Raw genomic sequence first — 20,658 nt, 5'->3', positions numbered from 1 at the left:
AGACTTAGATAAAAAAGATTGCTTAGAAGTCTTGGAGTCCGATGCCTTTCTTGCACAAATGAAGAAACAGACTCTGAAAATTAGAGCTTTATTCAAGGCCACACAGGTAGTGGCAGAGTGAAAATGAGTTAAGATTTGAACTCAGATTCTCTGACACATATCACATTTGTAATCTGTGTGAACCTTCATTTCTGGTTGCTCTCTTCTAGAGAGACTCCAGTTTGCTGATGTCTATCTGAAAATCTGATGCCTGGTATTCAACACTAGGTGTAGTCTGAGGTACAGAGCTGAGTGAGGTACAGGTATAAATCCCAGACCACATAAGAAAAGGACAGGGAATTAAGCCCGATAAGGCAAATCAACAATGAAATGTAACCAGTAGCTTTCTACTAGACAAACATGGATCCTAGGAAGAGAACAATCGGAAGCAGAGATCATAGTGCAAACATTGTGTTTTGCTACCTTGCTTCAAACAGTGTTTCTTGTTTTAGTTGGATACTTTTAAAAGTCAGTTCAGTTTGTCAATTGTCTTACTTAAAACAATTATTAATTATTATCACTGCTCTTAGCTTTCTCCCTTTCTTCCAAGCTGCAGATGTGTTTCCTTAGTAGGATGCCCAATCAAAGACAGCATAGAATAATCTTTGCCAGAAACATTTTTTTTTTCATTTCAGCAACTGCCTACAAGCCAGAGAAGGTCCTTTTAAAATATCATTTTGGTGCAAATGCACATGAGTGCAGTACTTGGGATGTGATGCAAATTAAAGCTGAAGTGCCCCATGCATTTTTTTCCATTTTCCCTTTGGGGGTGCATTTCCCAAATTATTTTATTGGGGAAAGAGTATCACTCAAAATGATGTAACATCGGGAATATTTCACAAAGTAGTTTTTTTATACAAACAGAAAAAAAAACACACAAAAAAAAACCTTAAGTTACATTTCCCTAAAAGATTCAGCTGCCCCTCTGTTCCAATCACATTAAAGGTCCAATGTTGTTAAGGTATTAAATTTCAATAACTGACTTTCTCATCAATTCTATGAAATAATCCTTTTTACCAAACAGGTTGTCTTTTAAAATAGACACAAGTGCCTATGAAAATTTGACATTTTAGTTAATGATTTCCATAATATGCCCACAGTGAGGCCTGTGGAGATACTTTATTAAAGAGTTCTGCTAGACCACGGGCTAATGCATTGTTATCACCTTTTGGGATGCCTCCTACACTGATAAGCTGATGGCAAAGTAGGAGTTATAATAATCTGCCTGTACACCAAAGAGGGCTTTTTTGCTTAGCTGCCTCAGAGGAGCTCTGGCAAAGAAAAAGATTTTGCCAAGTGCTTTAATTATACTGCAATTCCCTTTTGTATTTAACAACTTTATATTTATTTATATTGATTCTTTCCCCCCCTTCTTTGCATACTTATGTAGTTTCTCTATGATTCTCTATACTATAGATTCTTTGTATTTGAATCTTTCATATTTATTTGTATGATGTCCCTTATATTTATTCATTCTCATACAGATCCTCTTATAGAATCCCGTACATAGATCATTATCTTCTCAATTAGAATAGAAATTCCTTAAGATAAAGTAAGTTTCCTTCTTTGTATTATATCCCTAAGGTCCTAGCACACTGCCAGGAAAAGAAGCCTTCACTGTAAAATCCTTGTGGATTAGTTTTAATGTACATATTTGTCACTGAGTGCCTATTAGGTGAGGCGTGGCATCAGTTATAAAGGAAACTATAAGGCATCACAATTATTGGCATTAAATGACAGCAAGCAAGCAATATCTTGGCTGTTATTTTACGTTTTCCATATCTCCATATTTCTGATATTTGCAACATTTGCATAGGAAGGTATGGAAAGAAGAATTTGATATTTAATGATTTCCTTAAGGACAGGGATGTGTGGTAGACCCTTGAAGTGAATCCATTCCTCTTTGGCCCAGAAGAATTCTTTTCAATCCACCAGCAATTATTAAGTGCCTATTTTAGGCCAGGCACTATGAGGATGGATATATATATATATATATATATATATATATATGGTACTTAAATAATACACTTGTGTTGAATTTTGCCTGAAAGAAAATATTTTAGCTATTAGAACCAGAATTCTGCCTTTTGGGACATTTCCTCTTCACTTTTTCCCATGTTACTTTCCAGTCATTCCCAAGCCGTCTTTACAAATATGGAACCCAAATCCATTCTAGCTCTCCCTGTTTCAGGCGCATGGTAAGTACTATATAAATGTTAGCCATTATGTTTATTAATAAAGAAAATGTTTATAACCAATAAGAAAGGACATTATGAGAAAAAAGGTGATTTATACAACAAGATCTCAAAATTTATTCTAAAGCAAGAATCAAAAGCATATAATAGACATTTATATAAAAAACAGAGTAAGTAATCTTGAAGTAGAAGCAAATGCATACAATAAACTAAGAATATGGTGTCTTTCCTCATTAGAATTCAAGTGATTTAAGTGCAGCTCCTATCCTAATTGTTCCAGTTTGCTTAATAAGGAGTCAGAAACAGAGTAAGAGTTAATAAGTGCTTTTTCTTTTATTTCTATTTTTATTTTTATTTGTTATGACTGTCTTACTTTAAAACTATTTCCTCTTCTGGCCAAATCCGCCCCTTGAGGATATTAGTTGCTTTGGCCTTAGTGTAAGTTCTCTATTTCATATTCCCTCTTAAGTCTTTAGATACTCTATAGTCTGCCAACTGATTCTTATTTTACCCTCCACCTACACAGCCTCATTCTTCAAGATTCCTTTTAATATTCTCCTTCCTCAAGGAAACCTTCTATTATTATGACTTCCATTTATTCTTTCTTCTTTAAGTTACTTCTCTAAGTCCCTAAATTCTATATAACTCCTAAGTTTCAATCATCTTTAGAAATGATTGCCCTATTCAATATTCATTCTCCAGTTATTTCCTACTGTCTTAATTCTGTTCTTATGACTAGATTAGCTATAAGTTCAATGATAGAGTGGTCATGTTATATATTTCCAAACTTCCCATCATGACTATTAAAGTGTTAGGCATATAGTATGCTCTTGAGATATGTCCATTAATTAACTTGTTGAAATGGAAGGAATTAACAGCTCTTGTGAAAATATTAAAGTTCAGAAAGAGCCCTAATACAAAAGACAGGATATCTGAATTCTAGCCCTAATTTGGCGAGTAACCTTAGGCAAGACATAGTTTCTTTGATCTAGTGTCCTCACTTGTAATATTCTCATTCTAAAGGACAACATTAGGTTTTGAATGCTCCTTTTAGATCTATTTTTATCTTCTTTTGTTGAACAACAGGAGTAAAAAGAATTTTGGTTCTGGAACAAGGCAACAGAAATAGGATTCAAATCTTGGCTCTTTAACTATCTTCTTCAACAAGGAAAAAATCAAAGCGTTAAATAGATTTTATCTTTGGGGACACTTCAGCCTCAAATCTGTGTTCCTACAATATTTGTTTTTAATTTGATCTCAATTATTTCCCTTACATAAATTCTAAATGTGAAAATAATCCTTCAAATAAATTTACTCTTAACTCTCTATTTTTTTTCTCCTTTTAGGATTTCTTGATTTTCAATTTGGGGATGAGCTCATTGTCTATCTGTAAAACCTGTCTAAATATAGAGACTGATGGTCTAAAGCAATGACCTGTTCATCTATCTACAAAGAAGTACTCTGAGCAATATGTTCTCTGATTGCAACCTTGGAATAATCAAAACTACAGGTCACCCACAGGGCAATGGAAAGATACTTGGTGTGTATAAAAATGACATAAATATCATCAATGGCATAAATGGCTAAAAAATGAGAGCTAATAGAGGCATAAGATAATAAATACTGAACCTACAGCCTCAAAATATTAAAATAACCAAAGCAAAGCCACATTGGATTTTAGGAGTGCAAACTTAGAGTTAGATGGGATATTAGAAGTAAACCCAACTTTTTTTTTACAAAAGAAAAAACTGAGGCACAGGGTGGTAGAGTGACCTGTCTATGGTCTACTACATTTGATAGCTTCCCCATGGATAATATATAAAATGATATAGAAATTTTCCTTTTTTAACAGCACTAAAATGCATAGGAAGATATCAGTCTTTCCTAGGAGAAGATTATATTATATTATGTTATATACTATTATATGCCTTACAAAAATAATCCTACCTATATAGGTAATAGGGAGGCACTGAGTATTTTTGAGTGGAGGAGTTATTTAAGCAGACCTGTGCCTAAGGAAGGTTTACCTGGCGATGGAATTAAGGATGAGCAAGAACAGCAATTTGACATTGTTGAATAAGTTGTGTTTGTTTGGGAGTAGAAGGATTCATGAAACATTTTCCTTACAACCAACTTGTAAGAAGGCAGGAAGTTATTATAGGTAGAGTTGGAAGGATTAAAATCTGACATGACTTTTTCTGGTTCAGGAAACTACTCTAAAATAAAGCAATAGCCTGCTCTGCATCCCCAAGAATTAGCTCAATGATTTCTGACATTGAATATTTAAGTGACTTCTGCAGATCACATAGCCTTGCCATTTCAAAGGTAAAACTTGAACTTAAGTCATCCTGGATCTAATTTCAATTCTTTATACTAGACTTCATTCTACCCATGAGAAAATTATGACTCAAAAGGATTAACTTATTTACTTGAGATCACTAATTGGTTTACATAGTTTTGAACCCAAGTGTTTCCAGACAATAGGTCAAAATGGCTTTCCTTGACACTACATTAGGCCAGAGAAGAAAGAAAATGGAGGCAGGATGGGCTGTTGGGAATCTATGATAGCAAAATGGTAAAGTGGTGTGAGGACAATGACCTTTTACCAACTGGTCACAGGCTATCGATTACTGGCAATACACCTGTGACTCATTAAGCAGATGCAGGAGAAAGCCAAGGCTACTTTCATTATTTGTCTCCTCCTCCGCTGGATCAATGGGGTCTAAATTCTAAGGGAAGTTGCTAAATACAACTACCAGATTTGTGTAATTTTCATTTGCCTGCCATATGAGGGCTTAATAAATGCCTACTGACTAAATGATTGATCTCAACTTTTACTCATAATTGCTTACAGGTGGAATCATTGTGATTTAAGTAGCCAATTGTATGAAACCCATTGGTAAATGAAGAGAGAAATGGTAGGTTTCAATTCCCTTTACCTCTCTGACTTATATCTGGAGAAAATCACTCTCTTTTGAAAATCTGAGTAAGAATCTCCATGATGACTAGAGTTCAGTTGGCCAGGGTTAATCACTTATATAGTTTTTATGCTTATTCTCTATTTTAGGATGAAAATATCTCAGGATTAAGAAAGGGAGGGGAGGAGGTAGATAAATGTAATGGCATTATGACAATTTAATATTGCACTAAAACCTTCAGAAGTGATAAAATAGCACTTGAAGCATCTCATTTTGTTTCTTCAGCATTGGTACTTCATATTATTTTTCCTGTAAGAATTTTTCTTTAGCATTTTATATACCTCAGACTTTTTTTAGCTGAGGGATAGGCAACTGTTATCTTAAGCAGTGGTTCCCAAACGTTTTTGGCCTACTGTCCCCCTTTCCAGAAAAAAAAATATTACTTAGCGGCCCTGGAAATGAATTTTTTTTTAATTTTAATAGCAATTAATAGGAAATGCACCTGTGGCCATCACCGCTCTCCTAGATCACTGCAGCAGCCACTAAGGGGCTGTAGCACCCATTTTGGGAATCATTGTCTTAAACTTTCAGAAACTTTAATCAGTTATTTTCTTTTGAAAAATAAACATTTCAAAATTTTACTTTAAATGTTTTTTTCACACATTGACTCTCAATCTTAAAACTGGATGGTACACAGAAAAAGTGTGATCATTCTCATTCTAGAGATTTCTCTTATTTTTTTTCTAAATGACTTGCATTCCATCTTAATAAAAGTTATACAGAATAAAGCTCCAGTTGAAAAAGGCTTTTTTACAATTTATGGAAATCAAGAAAAGTATTCACTTCATCAGCAGACAAGAAATGAAAACAAGAAAAAGAAAAGTAAACATAACAATCCTAAAGAGCAACATATATAATAGCTAGTAGCATTTATATGTAGCATTGAGTTTGGCAAAATACTTTGCATGCATTATTGCTGTTCATCCTTATGAGAATGCCATCATATAGTTATTAATATCTCCACCTTAAGGATGAAGAAATTGAGCCTCTGAAAAGTTAACACAAACTCAACAATAGAATATCAATGTTATGATAAGATGTAACATGTCCTTTCTTGAATTAAAAAAACACTTCAGAGACAAGTATGATGTTCTGTTATCTTTTCTTTTTTTTCCAAAAGATGTATAATTGGAAATAATTTCTCAGATCTATGCTAAAGTTTAATTTCTTATAGAAACAGAAAAAAAAGATACTTAAGAGACCTTGGTGACCAGAGGCTAAAATTAAAATATCACGGTATCCCAACATAAAACTTAAATCAATATATAAAACTGAATTTTATTTTATTTTATTCAGAAAAAGAGTTTCTCTGTTATGTAGTTCTATAATACCAATATTTACAAAGAAAATCCCAGTCCTGAAAGGAGCTGGGAGAGGTTCTTTGAATAACTTAAGAACAAATAATAGATGGGGAGAAGAGACTGATTCTGACCCCAAATAATTGTCTCATTTCCTCTATTTTCATGTTTCATTAGTTTATTATACCAAACATGCTTCCAGAAAAGATCAGAACTGAATTACACAATAAACAATGCAAAAAAGGACAATCAAGGACAAAATAAAACATGCATAGTGGTCATGTTAATGTACCAAAAAGCATAGATATCAACAAATAGTTAAGATAGAATATTTGGCTTTGAAAATGAGAGTATGAAAATCTTTCAGTTATTCAAAGGAGAGAAATCCCCTTTGAGAGAGATCCTACTCCACCTGTAACTGAGTAATGAAACCCTTAGTGAATTGTTTGAGACACAAAGATTAAGGGGTTGTCTCAGCATCATGTAACTACAAAAATGTTGTTTTTGTTTTTTTTCTGACTCCAAGGCCAACATATGTTCAATATAGCCCATTAGTCTATCTCTATCCCAAATATCCTGATATTTCAGATTTACCATTTGACAAGTGACAAAAGGAAGACCATATAACTTTGTCTGCAGACATTAACATTTTCTTAGAATTTTAAGGACAAATATAGCCAGCCATAAGATACATTAGGTAAAATAGTAGATAGTATCTTACAAAACTCATGAAAACACCCAGATTCTTCAGATGGGTCCTTTATTGGGAGGGGAGAAGTTCTGTCTTTGGAAATCGAAAGAATAAAATTAAATCTGCCTAGAGAAAGTATTGTCCAAGAGGAGATAATGTGACTCAAGTACTTGGCTTTCTGGTGATATAACTTAATGCACTGTTGGAACTTGTAAAGTCCAGAAGGGGAGATAGTTGATTTGTCTATTCAATTGCTTTTCTATAAAATCAATATCAATACCAATGCCTACTATTTGTATTACTATATTCTATAGTGAGGATAGGAGATAGGAATATAATTCCTTTTGTGAAGGAGCTTAAAACCTAATGAGGAATAAAATGTACAAAAATAAATAAGCACAAAATATTGGAGGGAAGAGAGAAGTGATAAGCATGAAAATTGTGGGAAGCTTACCGTAAGAGATCTCGCCCGGGGTTAGCACCTTGAAAGAAGCTCTGGATTCTGAAAAGAAGCAGAGAGGAAGGAATGGTTTCCAGGTGAGTGCCACAGTCTTTGCTGAGAACTAGATTATTGAATTCTAAGGGAGCTTAGAGCTCAAATGTCTCATTATACAGACTAGGAAACTTAAGTGTAGAGAAGTTAAGTAATTTGCCAAAGGCCACATAAGTAATGAGTAACAAAGCTTGGTTTGGAACCCAATGGCTCTGGCACCGAATCTACTATAATTTCTAACAAATACCTGGAGCACATATATTCTTTCCTTTCCAATGAAAGTCACCTGCTTTTGATATCATACCTAAAAGGAGAAGGACCATCACTCTCTCCTACAAGCTTAAAAACCGAGCTTTTAAAAATCCCTCTATCTGGTGGGAGGGGAGGGAATAGAACCCATTTCAGCACGTGTTCCTAATAAGTACAAACTCTATTCACATGGTGTGGGGGTGAAGTGGGGGGAGGAATCAGCAGAGCTTCAGATCCTTCTCAAATAGTTGCACAAAAACTCAGTGAAGACTTCAGAGTTCTACAAATTAGAAAGCATTTGAAAAGCTCTTACTCCAATGTCTATGACATGGAAGGTACTTCATAAATGTTTACTCCCTTCCTGTGTCACTAAAATACTATGGACTCCTGTGAAATATGATGCTTTATCCATATATATTCATCAGTGTAGAAAAAGAAGCAAGCTTAGAGGTATTTTAGTCCATAAAATTGGGAACTGAAGCCTAGAGAAATCTCACCGAAGGAATCCCATGTAGGAATAAATAAAGGAATATAGGATTAGGAAAGGAATAAGTAAAGTAAAATAAGTAAACTAAGTAAAAAAAATCTGTTTTTTTAATCCAGGTGTTCTAACTCCAAATGCTTCAGTCTTTCCATCCCCATCATTATAATACCACCTCCTAGAGTAGCAAAGAAAACACTTGGAAGTAATATAATACCATAAAAATGTGAGTGGAAAGGTTAATTATTGGGGAAACTGCTTCTCATCCAATCTGGCAAACATTTCTTGTATTATTGTTATCATGTTCTATAAGGATATAAAACAAACCCTTAAACAGTTAAAAAAAATAACCTCTTGAATGGAGGTACTGCAAATTGCTCATGTAAGGGCTGGAAAATTCCTGCTGAATTTCGCTTATTTTTTCCATAAGGATATAACATATGCAATTTAAGTATTAATAATGGACATTAATTTACCATGGTTTGTGTGCCATATAATTTACGGTGGTTTGTGTGCCATCATCCTCACATCTAGCACTCTAGAGGGATAGTATACATATTATTATATGCCTTTCAAATATGAAGAAACTTAGGTTCAGGAACATATAATTCTGTGTCTCATCAAGGTCACCCAGACACAAAGTGTTAATTCCAGCAACTGTCTAACCTGAGCCTTCTAAATTTGGAAAAAGAAGCTCAAAATAGATCAAGTGCTATATTATATATCTTTAAGAGTATGTCTAGTTGGTACTATATACAGTGCCACATACAAAATCTGTTCTCAAGAGTGTAACCATAGATCAGATATTTCTCAACATAGCTCTATGACTTGTTAAAGTACATATTTATATGTTTATGTGTGTTTATAAACATGTACACATATAGATAACTGTATTTCAATACAGTTTAATTTCCTTCTTAAACCTACATATTTTATTTGAAATATTTATAAACATCATTCTCAGGGGTCTATCAGCTTCATCAAGCTGCTAAATGGGTCCATGATACCAAACATATCAATGACATTTGCTTTATGTTCCCCAAATTTCTCAAATTTAAATGACTTGATATTTGTGAATGATATATGACTCCATTATGTAAAACAGCCTAAACCCCCCTTATTTAATAAATCTTAAGAATTCACTTGACTCAAGGGAGTAAGTGATTTATCCACATTTGAATCTATACCTTCTGGACATCATGCCCAACTCTTTCCAAGATGACAAATTGCCTTCTTGGCTTTTGATTGCATGAACACTTAGTGCCTGATCTCAGCTAGCCTAAGTTTTATTTCTGCCCATTTGGTTTCTAATTTGGTCTTAGAAAGGCCTGAGTTTTTGCCTTCATGAGAACATCTTTATCTAAATGAGTCTACTAGCAGAATTGGAGAACCTGAGGCAGAAAATTCTCATATCAAAAAGGTGACACTGACCAATGAGTGTGACTGCTGCAGGAGAAATTTCTGTAGAATACTGAATAGGAAAACTGCTAGAGAGGCATTCATCCAAGGTCTGGAGGGACTTTTATGTGGACTCATTCAAACATATGGAATCAGTTTGAAAAATAAACTAAGTTGAGAGGTAATGGTATAAATAATAAATTAAAATAGTGAAGACTATTGAAAAACGGAGAAAAGCCAAAGGGATATTTGAAGATGATATTTCAAAGCCAATTGTTTACATAGTACCAAGCATTAGGCATATTCTGGAATATTAAGTATATAGTTATACATGCTTCCATAAAATTAATACTAATAGCATATATAGTAATAATTATATATTTCAGAATCACCAGGAATGACACCTACTCCAATCCTTATCTGAATAAGTATTTTCATTACAAAGATATAATAAATGATCATCTAGCATTTTCTTGAAGGCATCAACTATAAAAGAACCTAAGAGAAATATCAGAAGATAAACTACTTTTTATTAGTTCTATTTATTCCCTGCCAAGAAAACCACAGATGGGGTCACAAAGAGTCAGACATGACTGAAATGATGAAACAACAATCATGAAAAGATTTTTCCAAACATTAAGCTAGAATGTATTTTTCTGAATCTACCACCTGCTGCTTGGTGTTCTATCTTATGATGCTGAGCAGTAAAGATATGATTTCTTTTCCATGGGACAATCATAAAGATACTTGAAGATAGCAATCATTTCCTCTGAACGCTCCCTTTAACATTTCAATGTATTAGTGAGCTTCAGTACATCAGAATCAATGTGGATATTCTCATCAACAATGCCAATAGGAGTCCATCCATGATTTCTCATCCTGTTAGACCCTTTATCAATGTCTTCTCATAAATCCTCCAGAGGGAGTCCACTCAATGTGGAGGACTTCCAATATATCTTAAATTTATGTAGGTAGCAGTATAGGACCTGGGCAATGCATCTGTTATTGCTGGTTTTTACTATGTGACCCAACTTCTCCTGTAATATATCTCTTTAATTATAGCGTTTATTTTGCCTCTAGTACTCCATTCATTCTTGTTAACATATTGTAGCTTATTTATGTCCACCATATGTCCTTCTGTGCAATCTGAGTGACCCATTCTCTCGTATCTTCTTATTTCACATAGTAGTGAGTACCTCTGCCTGTCACAAAGAAAAATAAGCTAGTATTCCTTAAAGTGGAGGAAAATTCAGTTTTTGCAAGCCAGGGGAGCTTAAATAGTGAATAGAACATCAGACTTTTAATGAGAGGACTTAGGGTTCAAGTCCCTATTTAGGCCCAGATTTATGTAACATATTTCATTTTAAAATAAGGTTGTTGTTCTTTAATAGAGGTGAATTATGTAAAAATGGGTCCAGTTAGCAATGGTGTCACAGCAGGATTCAAGGTCTAAGCTGCAATCACTAGCAGGGGGGAGGGGAGTGAGTGGATGGAATTCTTGCTCCTCCCCCTCATTGGCAGTTGCTACTTCTGATAACTGTTATAAGAAAATCCCTTTCTGACCAAGAATGGAGGCTATTTAGACTTAGCTATCACAGGGCTACATTGACTGGCAGAAAGGGAATAATCCCACAGAAATTAGCCACTTTCACTCTTGGAAGTTTATTCCTTAAACCCAAGATAGATCAAGTGCTCAGGATGTCTTCAAACAACTTTCTTGAACTCTGGATATTACATGTACATATCTGTATATAGTGAAAGAGTATCATATGATCTCTATCATATCAAAAAGATCCATTGATTTTCTTGATTTGATTGACATTAATTGAACTCCTCTTTGTACAAATTTTAATAGTGTATATATGCATTGTACGTAATAGACTTGTTTCCCTTCCCAGGAGAATGCAAAAATCTTCTGACTGGACTCATGCAGGGGCATTGTAAAATAGGCGCAGCACAGATCCACCACTGTGAAGCATGCTGCATTGTTGGGAATCTCAGCTACAATATAGGCTGGACTTGGCACTAGTGCATGACCCTTCTTAACAAAGCTCTTGACTGCTCACAAATCCTGCACAAATCGCCACTGTGTGTTGCCATTTGCATCTTTTTTGGCTTTTTTATAGGCATTATAGGTGTGTTATATTCAGATATAGTGTAGACAAGAATGGTCTACTCCAAGAAGGTTTGGATGATAGGCCTAATACCCTCTGTGGCTTCTTTACTCAATCTGTATTATTGAGGGATTCTAGGTGGAGTGCCTTCTTTCACCTCAATCTTGACAGGTATTTCAGATTTTTAAATCTCTATGTCAGTAGAACACTTTACAACTGCTTCTGGAATGGGATACCTTCAGGGATCTCAAAGATACTCCCCACATGATGTTCTTCCTCATCATCCTCCACTTGCCCCAGGAACAGCAAGAGATGATGCTTGAGTGACTGTTTGGGTAAATGTAGGAATATTTGGCCTGACTTGTCACATTGAATAGTTGCACCTAATTTACAGAGAACATCTCACCCAAAGAATTAGATGGACATCCAGGTATCAACTGAAATGAGTGTTCCAAACTCATTGGTTCTACTTTTATAATTTTTTACCTTAGCTTGGGCACCAACTCCATTTGCCCTGTTGCTCCTTTAACTCTCACAGACCCCATTAAAATGCAATCTTCTTTTGCTGATTTAAACACAGATCTGGTCATGACAGTGTCAATCAGAGCTGGATAGATTTATTCTCCTATTTTCACCATGACTAAGGGTTCTTGGTCTTTAGTAGGTTTAGTAATAGGAGGCACTATGTCTACTCAATCTCCTACGAAGACTCAAGTAACAGAAAGACCAAAGATGAAATCCAGAAGACCTAGATTCTAATTCCAACTTACTATGTTAAATTAGAATCATTTTTAGTCATTTCCCCCTCTCTGGGTCTCATGCTGATTATATCTCTAAAGTGGGAAGGATAGGATTAGCACGACAAGGTCACTGCAAGTTTTAAGTTTCTAAGATTCCAAAATATCCCAACAATACAGGTGCCTTTAATAAGTATGCTAATCTTGACCTTGTCTACTTTCAAAAATTATCCCTCCCATTCTCAAATTAACGTGAATTCAGAAAAAAAGAAGAGAAATTTTGACAGAAAAATAAAACCAGGAATCTTGAAAACCACAAGTTATTTTAAATTATTCAAGTTATTTCTCTTGAAATTATATACGACGGAAAAAGTTGCAAGATATCAAGATATGAAAAAGACAACTATTTATAGTTTAAGAGATCCTGGGATAAACACACTCATATTAATTGCTTTAATTTATAATCTATGATATATGTAGCATGGCTTTTAGTGAACAAATAAAACATGCCAGTGGCCTGCCAGTAGGTAAAAACCGCCCTAGATGTAGTAGGCAGATCATTAGAAGGTGGAAAAGCATACCATTGTTGGGTTTGTAACCCAAAGAGAACACAGATAAACTGACTTGTACAAAAATATTTAAAGCCTTGCTTTTTGAGGTGGCAAAAAACTGGAAAATGAGGGAATGCCCTCCAATTGGGGAATGGCTGAACAAATTGTGGTATATGCTGGTGATGGAATACTATTGTGCTCAAAGGAATAATAAACTGGAGGAATTCCATGTGTACTGGAAAGACCCCCAGGAATTGATGCAAAGCAAAAGGAGCAGAGCCAGAACATTGTACACAGAGACCAATACACTGTGGTAAAATAGAATGTAAGGGACATCTGTACTAGCAGCAGTGCAATGACACAAGACAATTCTGAGGGATTTATGGAAAAGAACACTACCCACATTCAGAGGAAGAACTGCAGGAGTAGAAACACAGAATAAAAGCAACTGTTTGAATACATGGGTTGAGGTGGACATGATTAGAGATGTAGACTCGAAACTACCACACCAATGCAACTATCAACAATTTGGAAACAGGTATTGATTGATGACACATGTTAAAATCAATGGAAATGCATACCAGCTATGTGGTGGGGGAGGGGAATTTGGGGATGAAGGGGAAAGTAAGAGCATGAATCATGTAACCATGTTAACTTTTCTAAAAAATAAATATAAAAAAGAAGGTGGGAAAACTTATTAACAAAGCATTCAAAAGTCTTAGAATATAGATATTTCCTTTCAATGCTCCAAGGATTTGTTATTCCATCATTAAGATCTTGTGTGGTTTCCTTGTGGAGCAAACATCTAGTGCCCCAAAATAGGTTGTTACCCAATTTGTTCTCCCAACACATCTTTTGAGAAGTCAGATTCATATTCTTATTTCTCAATTATTAATGGCATCACTCTGATGAGATAAGGCCATATTCAACTAATAGAATCCTTTGTCTACATCAATACATTTATTATGGCCAGGTGGGCATACTATATGTCTGTTTCCAAATTGGTGCCATGTTTGATCTATGAATCTTAGGAGGAGATATATGAAACTTTTTCATACTGCTTTGTAATATCTTGTTATTAATTCATGAAAGGCATTACAATGATCGGGATGAGTAAAGGGAAAGGAATAATGCTATACTTCTTATAAGCACAGATGTTTGGCTTGGGTGAAAGAAATACATCCATCAATTATATCAGTGTCAGATAATCAGCCCTGCTTTGATGACAAACAAACTCAAACAGCAAGTAAAAAGAAAAGGCATTTCTGCTACACAAAATCATCCATAAATATGGAAGTCCTGAGCTCAAATAAAGCCTCAGACATTTACTAGCTGTGTGACAAGTCACTTAACCTCTCTTTGCCTCAGTTTCCTCATCTCTAAAATGGAAATGATAGCACCTATCTCCCAGGACTGTTGTGAAGATCAAATGATTAAATAAATATTTGTAAGTAAATGAATAATTTAAGAACCATTAGCTATTACATTATTATCAAGTGGACTGAGGTTAAATGACTTGCCTAGAGTTAAGCAGTTTGTACACAGGAGGTGGGATTTTGCTTATGTCTACTTAGCTTTAAATGGGTGATGATGATGATGGTGGTGGGATGGTGGTGGTGGTGGTGGTATTTACAAAAATGTTTTAGTGGATATCTAATAATGACCACATCTATCTGCTCTCATTTTCTTTTTGAAATGCTAGTCTTTGAAGTCTCTTTAATAATTATGGTAATAAATTTCCAAATTTTAAAATACCTTAAAAGTTTAAATACTAAAGTAAACTTAATCCTTATGGCAAGAAAAAATGCCCCTTAAAGTTGAGTAAACCTAAGGAAGACATAAAAAAGAGAAGAGACTGGACATCACAGTTCTGGGATCTGGCTATAAATAAATATTTGGGAAAACAGGACTCTAACGTTCCTCTAGCTCACAAACTAATGAACTCACATATAAACAATGAATTTTCATATTACCCTACAATGAGTGGGAATAATAATAATAATAATAGTGATATTAACCCCTCTTCTGAGTAAAAAATAAATTATTTTATGTGATATAAAATTAACAATTATATTAATTAATATGATAATCATATTCATTATTAATGTTACTTATTGCTACTAATAAGAGGCTAATATCATAATTATCATTACTACTCATATTGTCTCATAATTTATTGTTTCTATATCACAGTTCATTGGATTTAGAATTAGAGAGGTTATCTATTCCAAATCATTTCATGTTATAGCTATGGAAAGTAAGCCCTGAAAGGAACAGTGACTTGATCAAAGTAAAAAGAGGTAAAAAGAAGTAAAGTTGGTACCCTTACCTTGTCTCTTCTATTGTTTCTGGGGGAATATTGGCAAGTCACTTAAGGTACTTGAACTAAACTTCCTAATTGTAAAATTATACACACACACACACATATACCATATATGTATATATGTTTATATATATCACAATAGCATCACATTATATCTCATAGTATAGTATAATAATAAATAGGAACAAAGATATCTGGATAACACAAGGTCATGAGACATAAATAAACTAATGTATATAATATATTTCGTAAACTTTAAAACCAGAGGCAAGATTCCCTTTATACTGGCTTGCCATACATCCAACCTAGACTAAGTTTTTAGGTATCTAATTCAGTAATTAGGGAACAAGGAGTAAAACGAAATAGTCCTCTTCTCTGGTTGTATGTAGCAAATCGCAATGCAAAGATATCTTTGCATTAGAATATTCACCATTATGGAAATGCATACAAAGTTATCTGGTGTGTAAAAGGAAATTATTTCACCATTATAATTAAGCAATGCCCTTTTCCGTTATTACAGCAGCTGGAGAAATGATTTCCTTAAAATGTATTTTTCAGCTTCTTGGAGCATTATCACATCATCAGATTTTTCCAAAGTATGTTCCATCTTGGAAGTACACAGCAGGATTAAACATTAAGCAAGACAGTTTTTGTTCATATATATATATAGCATGAAAATTTAACTCACAATAGCATCAGGTTTCTTAGAAAATGAGGGCTGGGCATAGGCATTCCTTTTTTCAGTTTCTCAGTAAATTCTCTATACCCAAAGTATCCCTGTAACCATCTATGAACAGGGCTAATGTGATTTGATGGCATTGGTCATGCCTGGTAGAGGATTATTAACTTTGAGAATGATGAAGGTCAAAGCCAGGCTCAGTGACTACAAGAAAAATGAATCCAGATCATCAAATGTCTACAGAGGTTGGTTTGTTAGATTTCTTTGAGTGAAGCTGAACCTTGTCACAAATAAAAAAATAATGAAGTCATTTCAAGTCAAGGAAGAGTATAGAATTAAGGGTAGGGAGAACCCTGCACTGGCCATTAAAAATTTGAATTCCAGTTCGGCCTCCTTTGCTAACCAATAATTATTATTTTCTTTCTTTCAAGCTCAGTTTTCTCGTGTGTAAAATTTCTTCCTTTCCAAAGACTTTATTGATTCAATCAAATAGCAAGCAATTATTAAACACCTTTTCCAGGTACCAGATATACAAATGTGAAGAATAAAAACCTCTACACTCCAAAAGTTCACATGTCCCTAAGATGGTCTCATATTAGTGTCACTAATATCATTTAACACATGAGTAACTTCATACTGAATCCTACTTGGACATAAACATAGCCCAGCTTAAAGATTTGTTTCTTTTTTTTTTGGGGGGGGGGAGGCAACCAGATAATCAAATTATGGAAGCAGCTAGGTAGCACAATAGAGAGAATGCCAATCCAGGAATCAGGAGGACCTGAGTTCAATTCCAGCCTACCTGAGTGACCTTGGGTGAGTACTTAACCCTGTTCGCCTCAGTTTTTCCCTCTGTAAAATAATCTGGAGAAGGAAATGACAAACAATTCTAGTTTCTTTGCCAAGAAAATCCCCAAATGTGGTCATGAAGAATTGGATAGGTCTAAATCAACTCAAAGACAATGATGATGATGTAAACTATATTTCTGATGCTTTATATAAGGTAATGATTATTAGAGAGTAACTTCCAGGGAATAGACAGGAAAGAATAAGATCAAAGAATGAGGGACATATTTTTATGGTATGTAATCTCATGCAAACTCAATGGAATCTATTGTCCTTTGAAACAAAACATCCCTATTTAGAGCAATTCTACTTTTTCTGGAGGATTGTACAAGCTAAGAAACAGTGCCATGCTACTTCTCCTGTTACAGGCTACACAATTAGCTAACTTCTTAATCTTTGAGTATAACTTCTATCAACCTTGCCTTGGATTATAGGGGTGGCTTCATTCTAAAGCTGAATCTAACCTTAGTGAAATTATTCACAAATTACCATTATTTGACAGTTAATTTCATGGTCAGTCCACAGAGCATAAAGGGAAAACTAACATTAAGTGTAACTTGACACATTCCTTTATTTAAAGTCACACTGAATGGCTTCCAAAATCCTAAAACTCTTTGTTATGCCTTCATAGAAAGCCAGATGCAGACTCAGATAAGTTCTTTATGTTCAAAATACTGATAAGACAAGCAAGTTCTCTAAGAAGGAGCCATCAAGCATGCATGAGGAGATTTTTCTATTCTTTTCATTTTTTTCTATAGGAGTTCCTTAATATGATTTGAGAAAACAAAAATCCAATTCTTTAAATTAAAGAAGCAATTTCAGATATAATATTATTTGATATTGGGTTTGTTCAGGGTATATTAGACTTTGAAGGTGAAACTAATTTTTTGACTTAATGGATAAGTATTTTACTTGGTAAGTAAGTGAGGATAACTATGAGGTTCAGTGACAATAATCAAAAGTTCTATGTCATGCCTAATTTTGTTCTATTTCCAGAAGGTATTGAAACTTCAAGAGGGTGAGCCAGAAACTAGACCTCTCCTTAATTCAGGACTAACCTCAGAAAGTAGTAAAATTTCAAGAGCTAGAAAACAACTCTTATTTTGCACTTAATTTCATTGCTCTAGTATTTGGGGCTCACATAAAATTGAACCGCAACCCATAGGCCAGTAGAATTCCTCCCCATCTCACTCTCAAGAACACCAATGGCTATCCCAATCAACCAATGACACAATTGTTTAGAAGCTGAGAAAAAGAGATTGATAAGGAAGGTCAGATAAATAAAGATAAAAGAACAAAAAAATAGAAAAGAGAACTTGTGAATATACCATATCAATGGAATCATAATGTTGTTTATGTGTGAATAAATTAGTACAGGGGAAAGAACCTTGAATTTGGTATCTGAAGACCTGAGTTAAAAATATTGACCTTTGCAATATATAGGGTTAATTGAAAGAACAAAAATGGAGCACAAAAAGTGATCCATTTGTTGGAGATACCACAGAAATGTGTATAGTAGTGTTTGTGTATGTGTGTGTGTGTGTGTATGTGTGTAACTTGTACACTAAAGTCCTTCTCTTAATGACTCTTCATCTCTTGATGGCATAGAATTGATCCAAGATTCTCCCAGAACTTCCATTGAAGGAGAGTACCGAGGTCAGTCATGTTTCATTCTTCTCTAGGCTGAATTCTGGACTTTATCAGGTTTCCCCAGTCTGAATACCTTTCTGCCTCATCTCTTTTAGTTTCCTTTTATGTGGTGTATTACTCTCTAGAGTTTATGCTCATTGGGAGCAGGGATAGTCATTCTATTTGTATTCACTGCACTTAACATGGCACCTAGCACAAAGTAAATAAATAACAGTGACATATATGTATATGTATGTGAGTATGAGTATTTTTTTGAACATGAGCTAGGCCAGTGATGGGCAAACTATGGCCAATAGGCCAGATGTGACCTCCTGAAATGTTCTGACATTATTCCTAATCTAACAAATACAATGAGTAGGATACAATACAATGAAACATCAAAAGAGTTGCCTCAGAAACAGACAGACAGATGAGCATTACCTTTCCTTTGGCCCCCTCTTTAAAAAGTTTGCCCATCACTGAGCTTGGCCCTCTATTTGAAATACAATACATAGAGGCAGCTAGGTAGCATAGTCAATAGAGTGTCAGGCCTGGATCTGGATTCAAATTTGTCCTCAGATACTTTCTAGTTATGTGCCCCTGAGAGAAATCACTAAATTGCCTTATGCTTATCCTTCTTAGATTTTTAGAAACAATATTTAGTATTGATTCTAAGATGGGAAAAGAAGGAAGGAAGGAAGGAAGGAAGGAAGAAAAAGTAAGAGGAATGAAGGAGGGAAGGAAGGAATACAGAACTTATTCTTCAAAACATATATCCTCCATTAATGTCCTACTCTGTCAAAGTAACCTTGGATTTTCAGAAGGTATGCCAGAAGACAAGTTCCCTTAATTCCTACCAAATTTGAAAAGATTCACTTACAGGCAATGGGGGTTAAGAGACTTATAGGGCTAGGCAATGGGGTTTAGGTGACTTGCCCAGGGTCACACAACTAGGAAGTGTCTGACACCAGATCTGAAACCAGGACCTCATATCTCTAGATATGACTCTTAATCCACTGAGTCACCTAGCTCCCCCTGGCTACCCCCACAGCAGCAGTTTTAATTTTAACTGAAACCCTTATGGTTTCAAAGGAATGAGTTTCAGTTAGTAGATTTTGGCCCAGTACAATCAAAGGGGCCTTCAAAATCGAGGGGAGTTGATGCATCTTCCTGAGCAACAGCATAGGCAGTAGAACAAATCAGGGACTCCAGTTGACTTTTATGATAAAAGACAAAGTGATAGTAAAGACTTTATTGCAAACGAAGGCAGTATATCTCTATTAAGCGCAGCACAATAGCTGCATAGGAAGAGATACTTAATAAGTAATAATAATATTATTGTTAACCAAGCTCATTGCTTAGTTGTTATTCTTTTAATATATTTCTATATATGTGTGTGCATTTATATGCTGTGTGTATAACAAACATGCCTCTGAAAGGTGCCTGTATGGAGAATCAGGTTGGTTATTTACAATATATACAATGAAGTACAGTTTGCCATTCTTAGATCATGTCATAAATGTGTATATGTTCCCCATTATGTGATGCAAGTGGTAGAAGGTCAAAACCTGGATGTGTTTCTGAAACTAGATATTGATTGGGTATATTAATAAATTAGCTCTATATAAAGATGATTCTGGAGAATTTAACTAGTAGTCTTAGAGAGAGAGCAGGGACTTGGTCAGCATTACAGTGTCTGTAAATGGATACTTAAGGGGGAAATGGTAGTAGGTGCATTTGGCTTAGTTCTATGACCACTAGATAAAGTCTTTCGGTAGCCAAAGGCAATCAGTAGATCAAAGATTTGGTTACGAGAAAAAAAAGGATTCCATTTTCTCTTAAACCTTTAACAGAGATGAATCATCTCCCTATAATCTTATGATTTCAAAAACATTCCAAATTGAGGAAACAGGACCTATCACCTGCTGCCTCTACTTCCTTTGTCTTTTTAAACCTG

At 34.8% G+C, this 20,658-nt stretch overlaps 1 protein-coding gene across 3 annotated transcripts in view; it reads right to left on the bottom strand.

Annotated features, from left to right (window-relative positions):
- PLXDC2 (plexin domain containing 2) overlaps window positions 1–20,658 on the bottom strand; it is a 490,294-nt gene that overhangs the window by 383,382 nt on the left and 86,254 nt on the right. Inside the window, exon 2 of one of the 3 annotated variants that reach the window (XM_044678167.1) lies at window positions 7,656–7,703. The exons of the other annotated variants lie outside the window; for them this stretch is intronic. Coding sequence (XP_044534102.1) covers window positions 7,656–7,703 — 48 coding nt within the window. The remainder of the gene's footprint in view (window positions 1–7,655; window positions 7,704–20,658) is intronic. 3 annotated transcript variants of the gene reach the window in all.

The sequence above is a fragment of the Gracilinanus agilis genome, chromosome 5 (genome assembly GCF_016433145.1).
Source record: "Gracilinanus agilis isolate LMUSP501 chromosome 5, AgileGrace, whole genome shotgun sequence".
Lineage (NCBI taxonomy): Eukaryota > Metazoa > Chordata > Mammalia > Didelphimorphia > Didelphidae > Gracilinanus > Gracilinanus agilis.
This window is presented reverse-complemented; position numbering and strand designations above follow the sequence as displayed.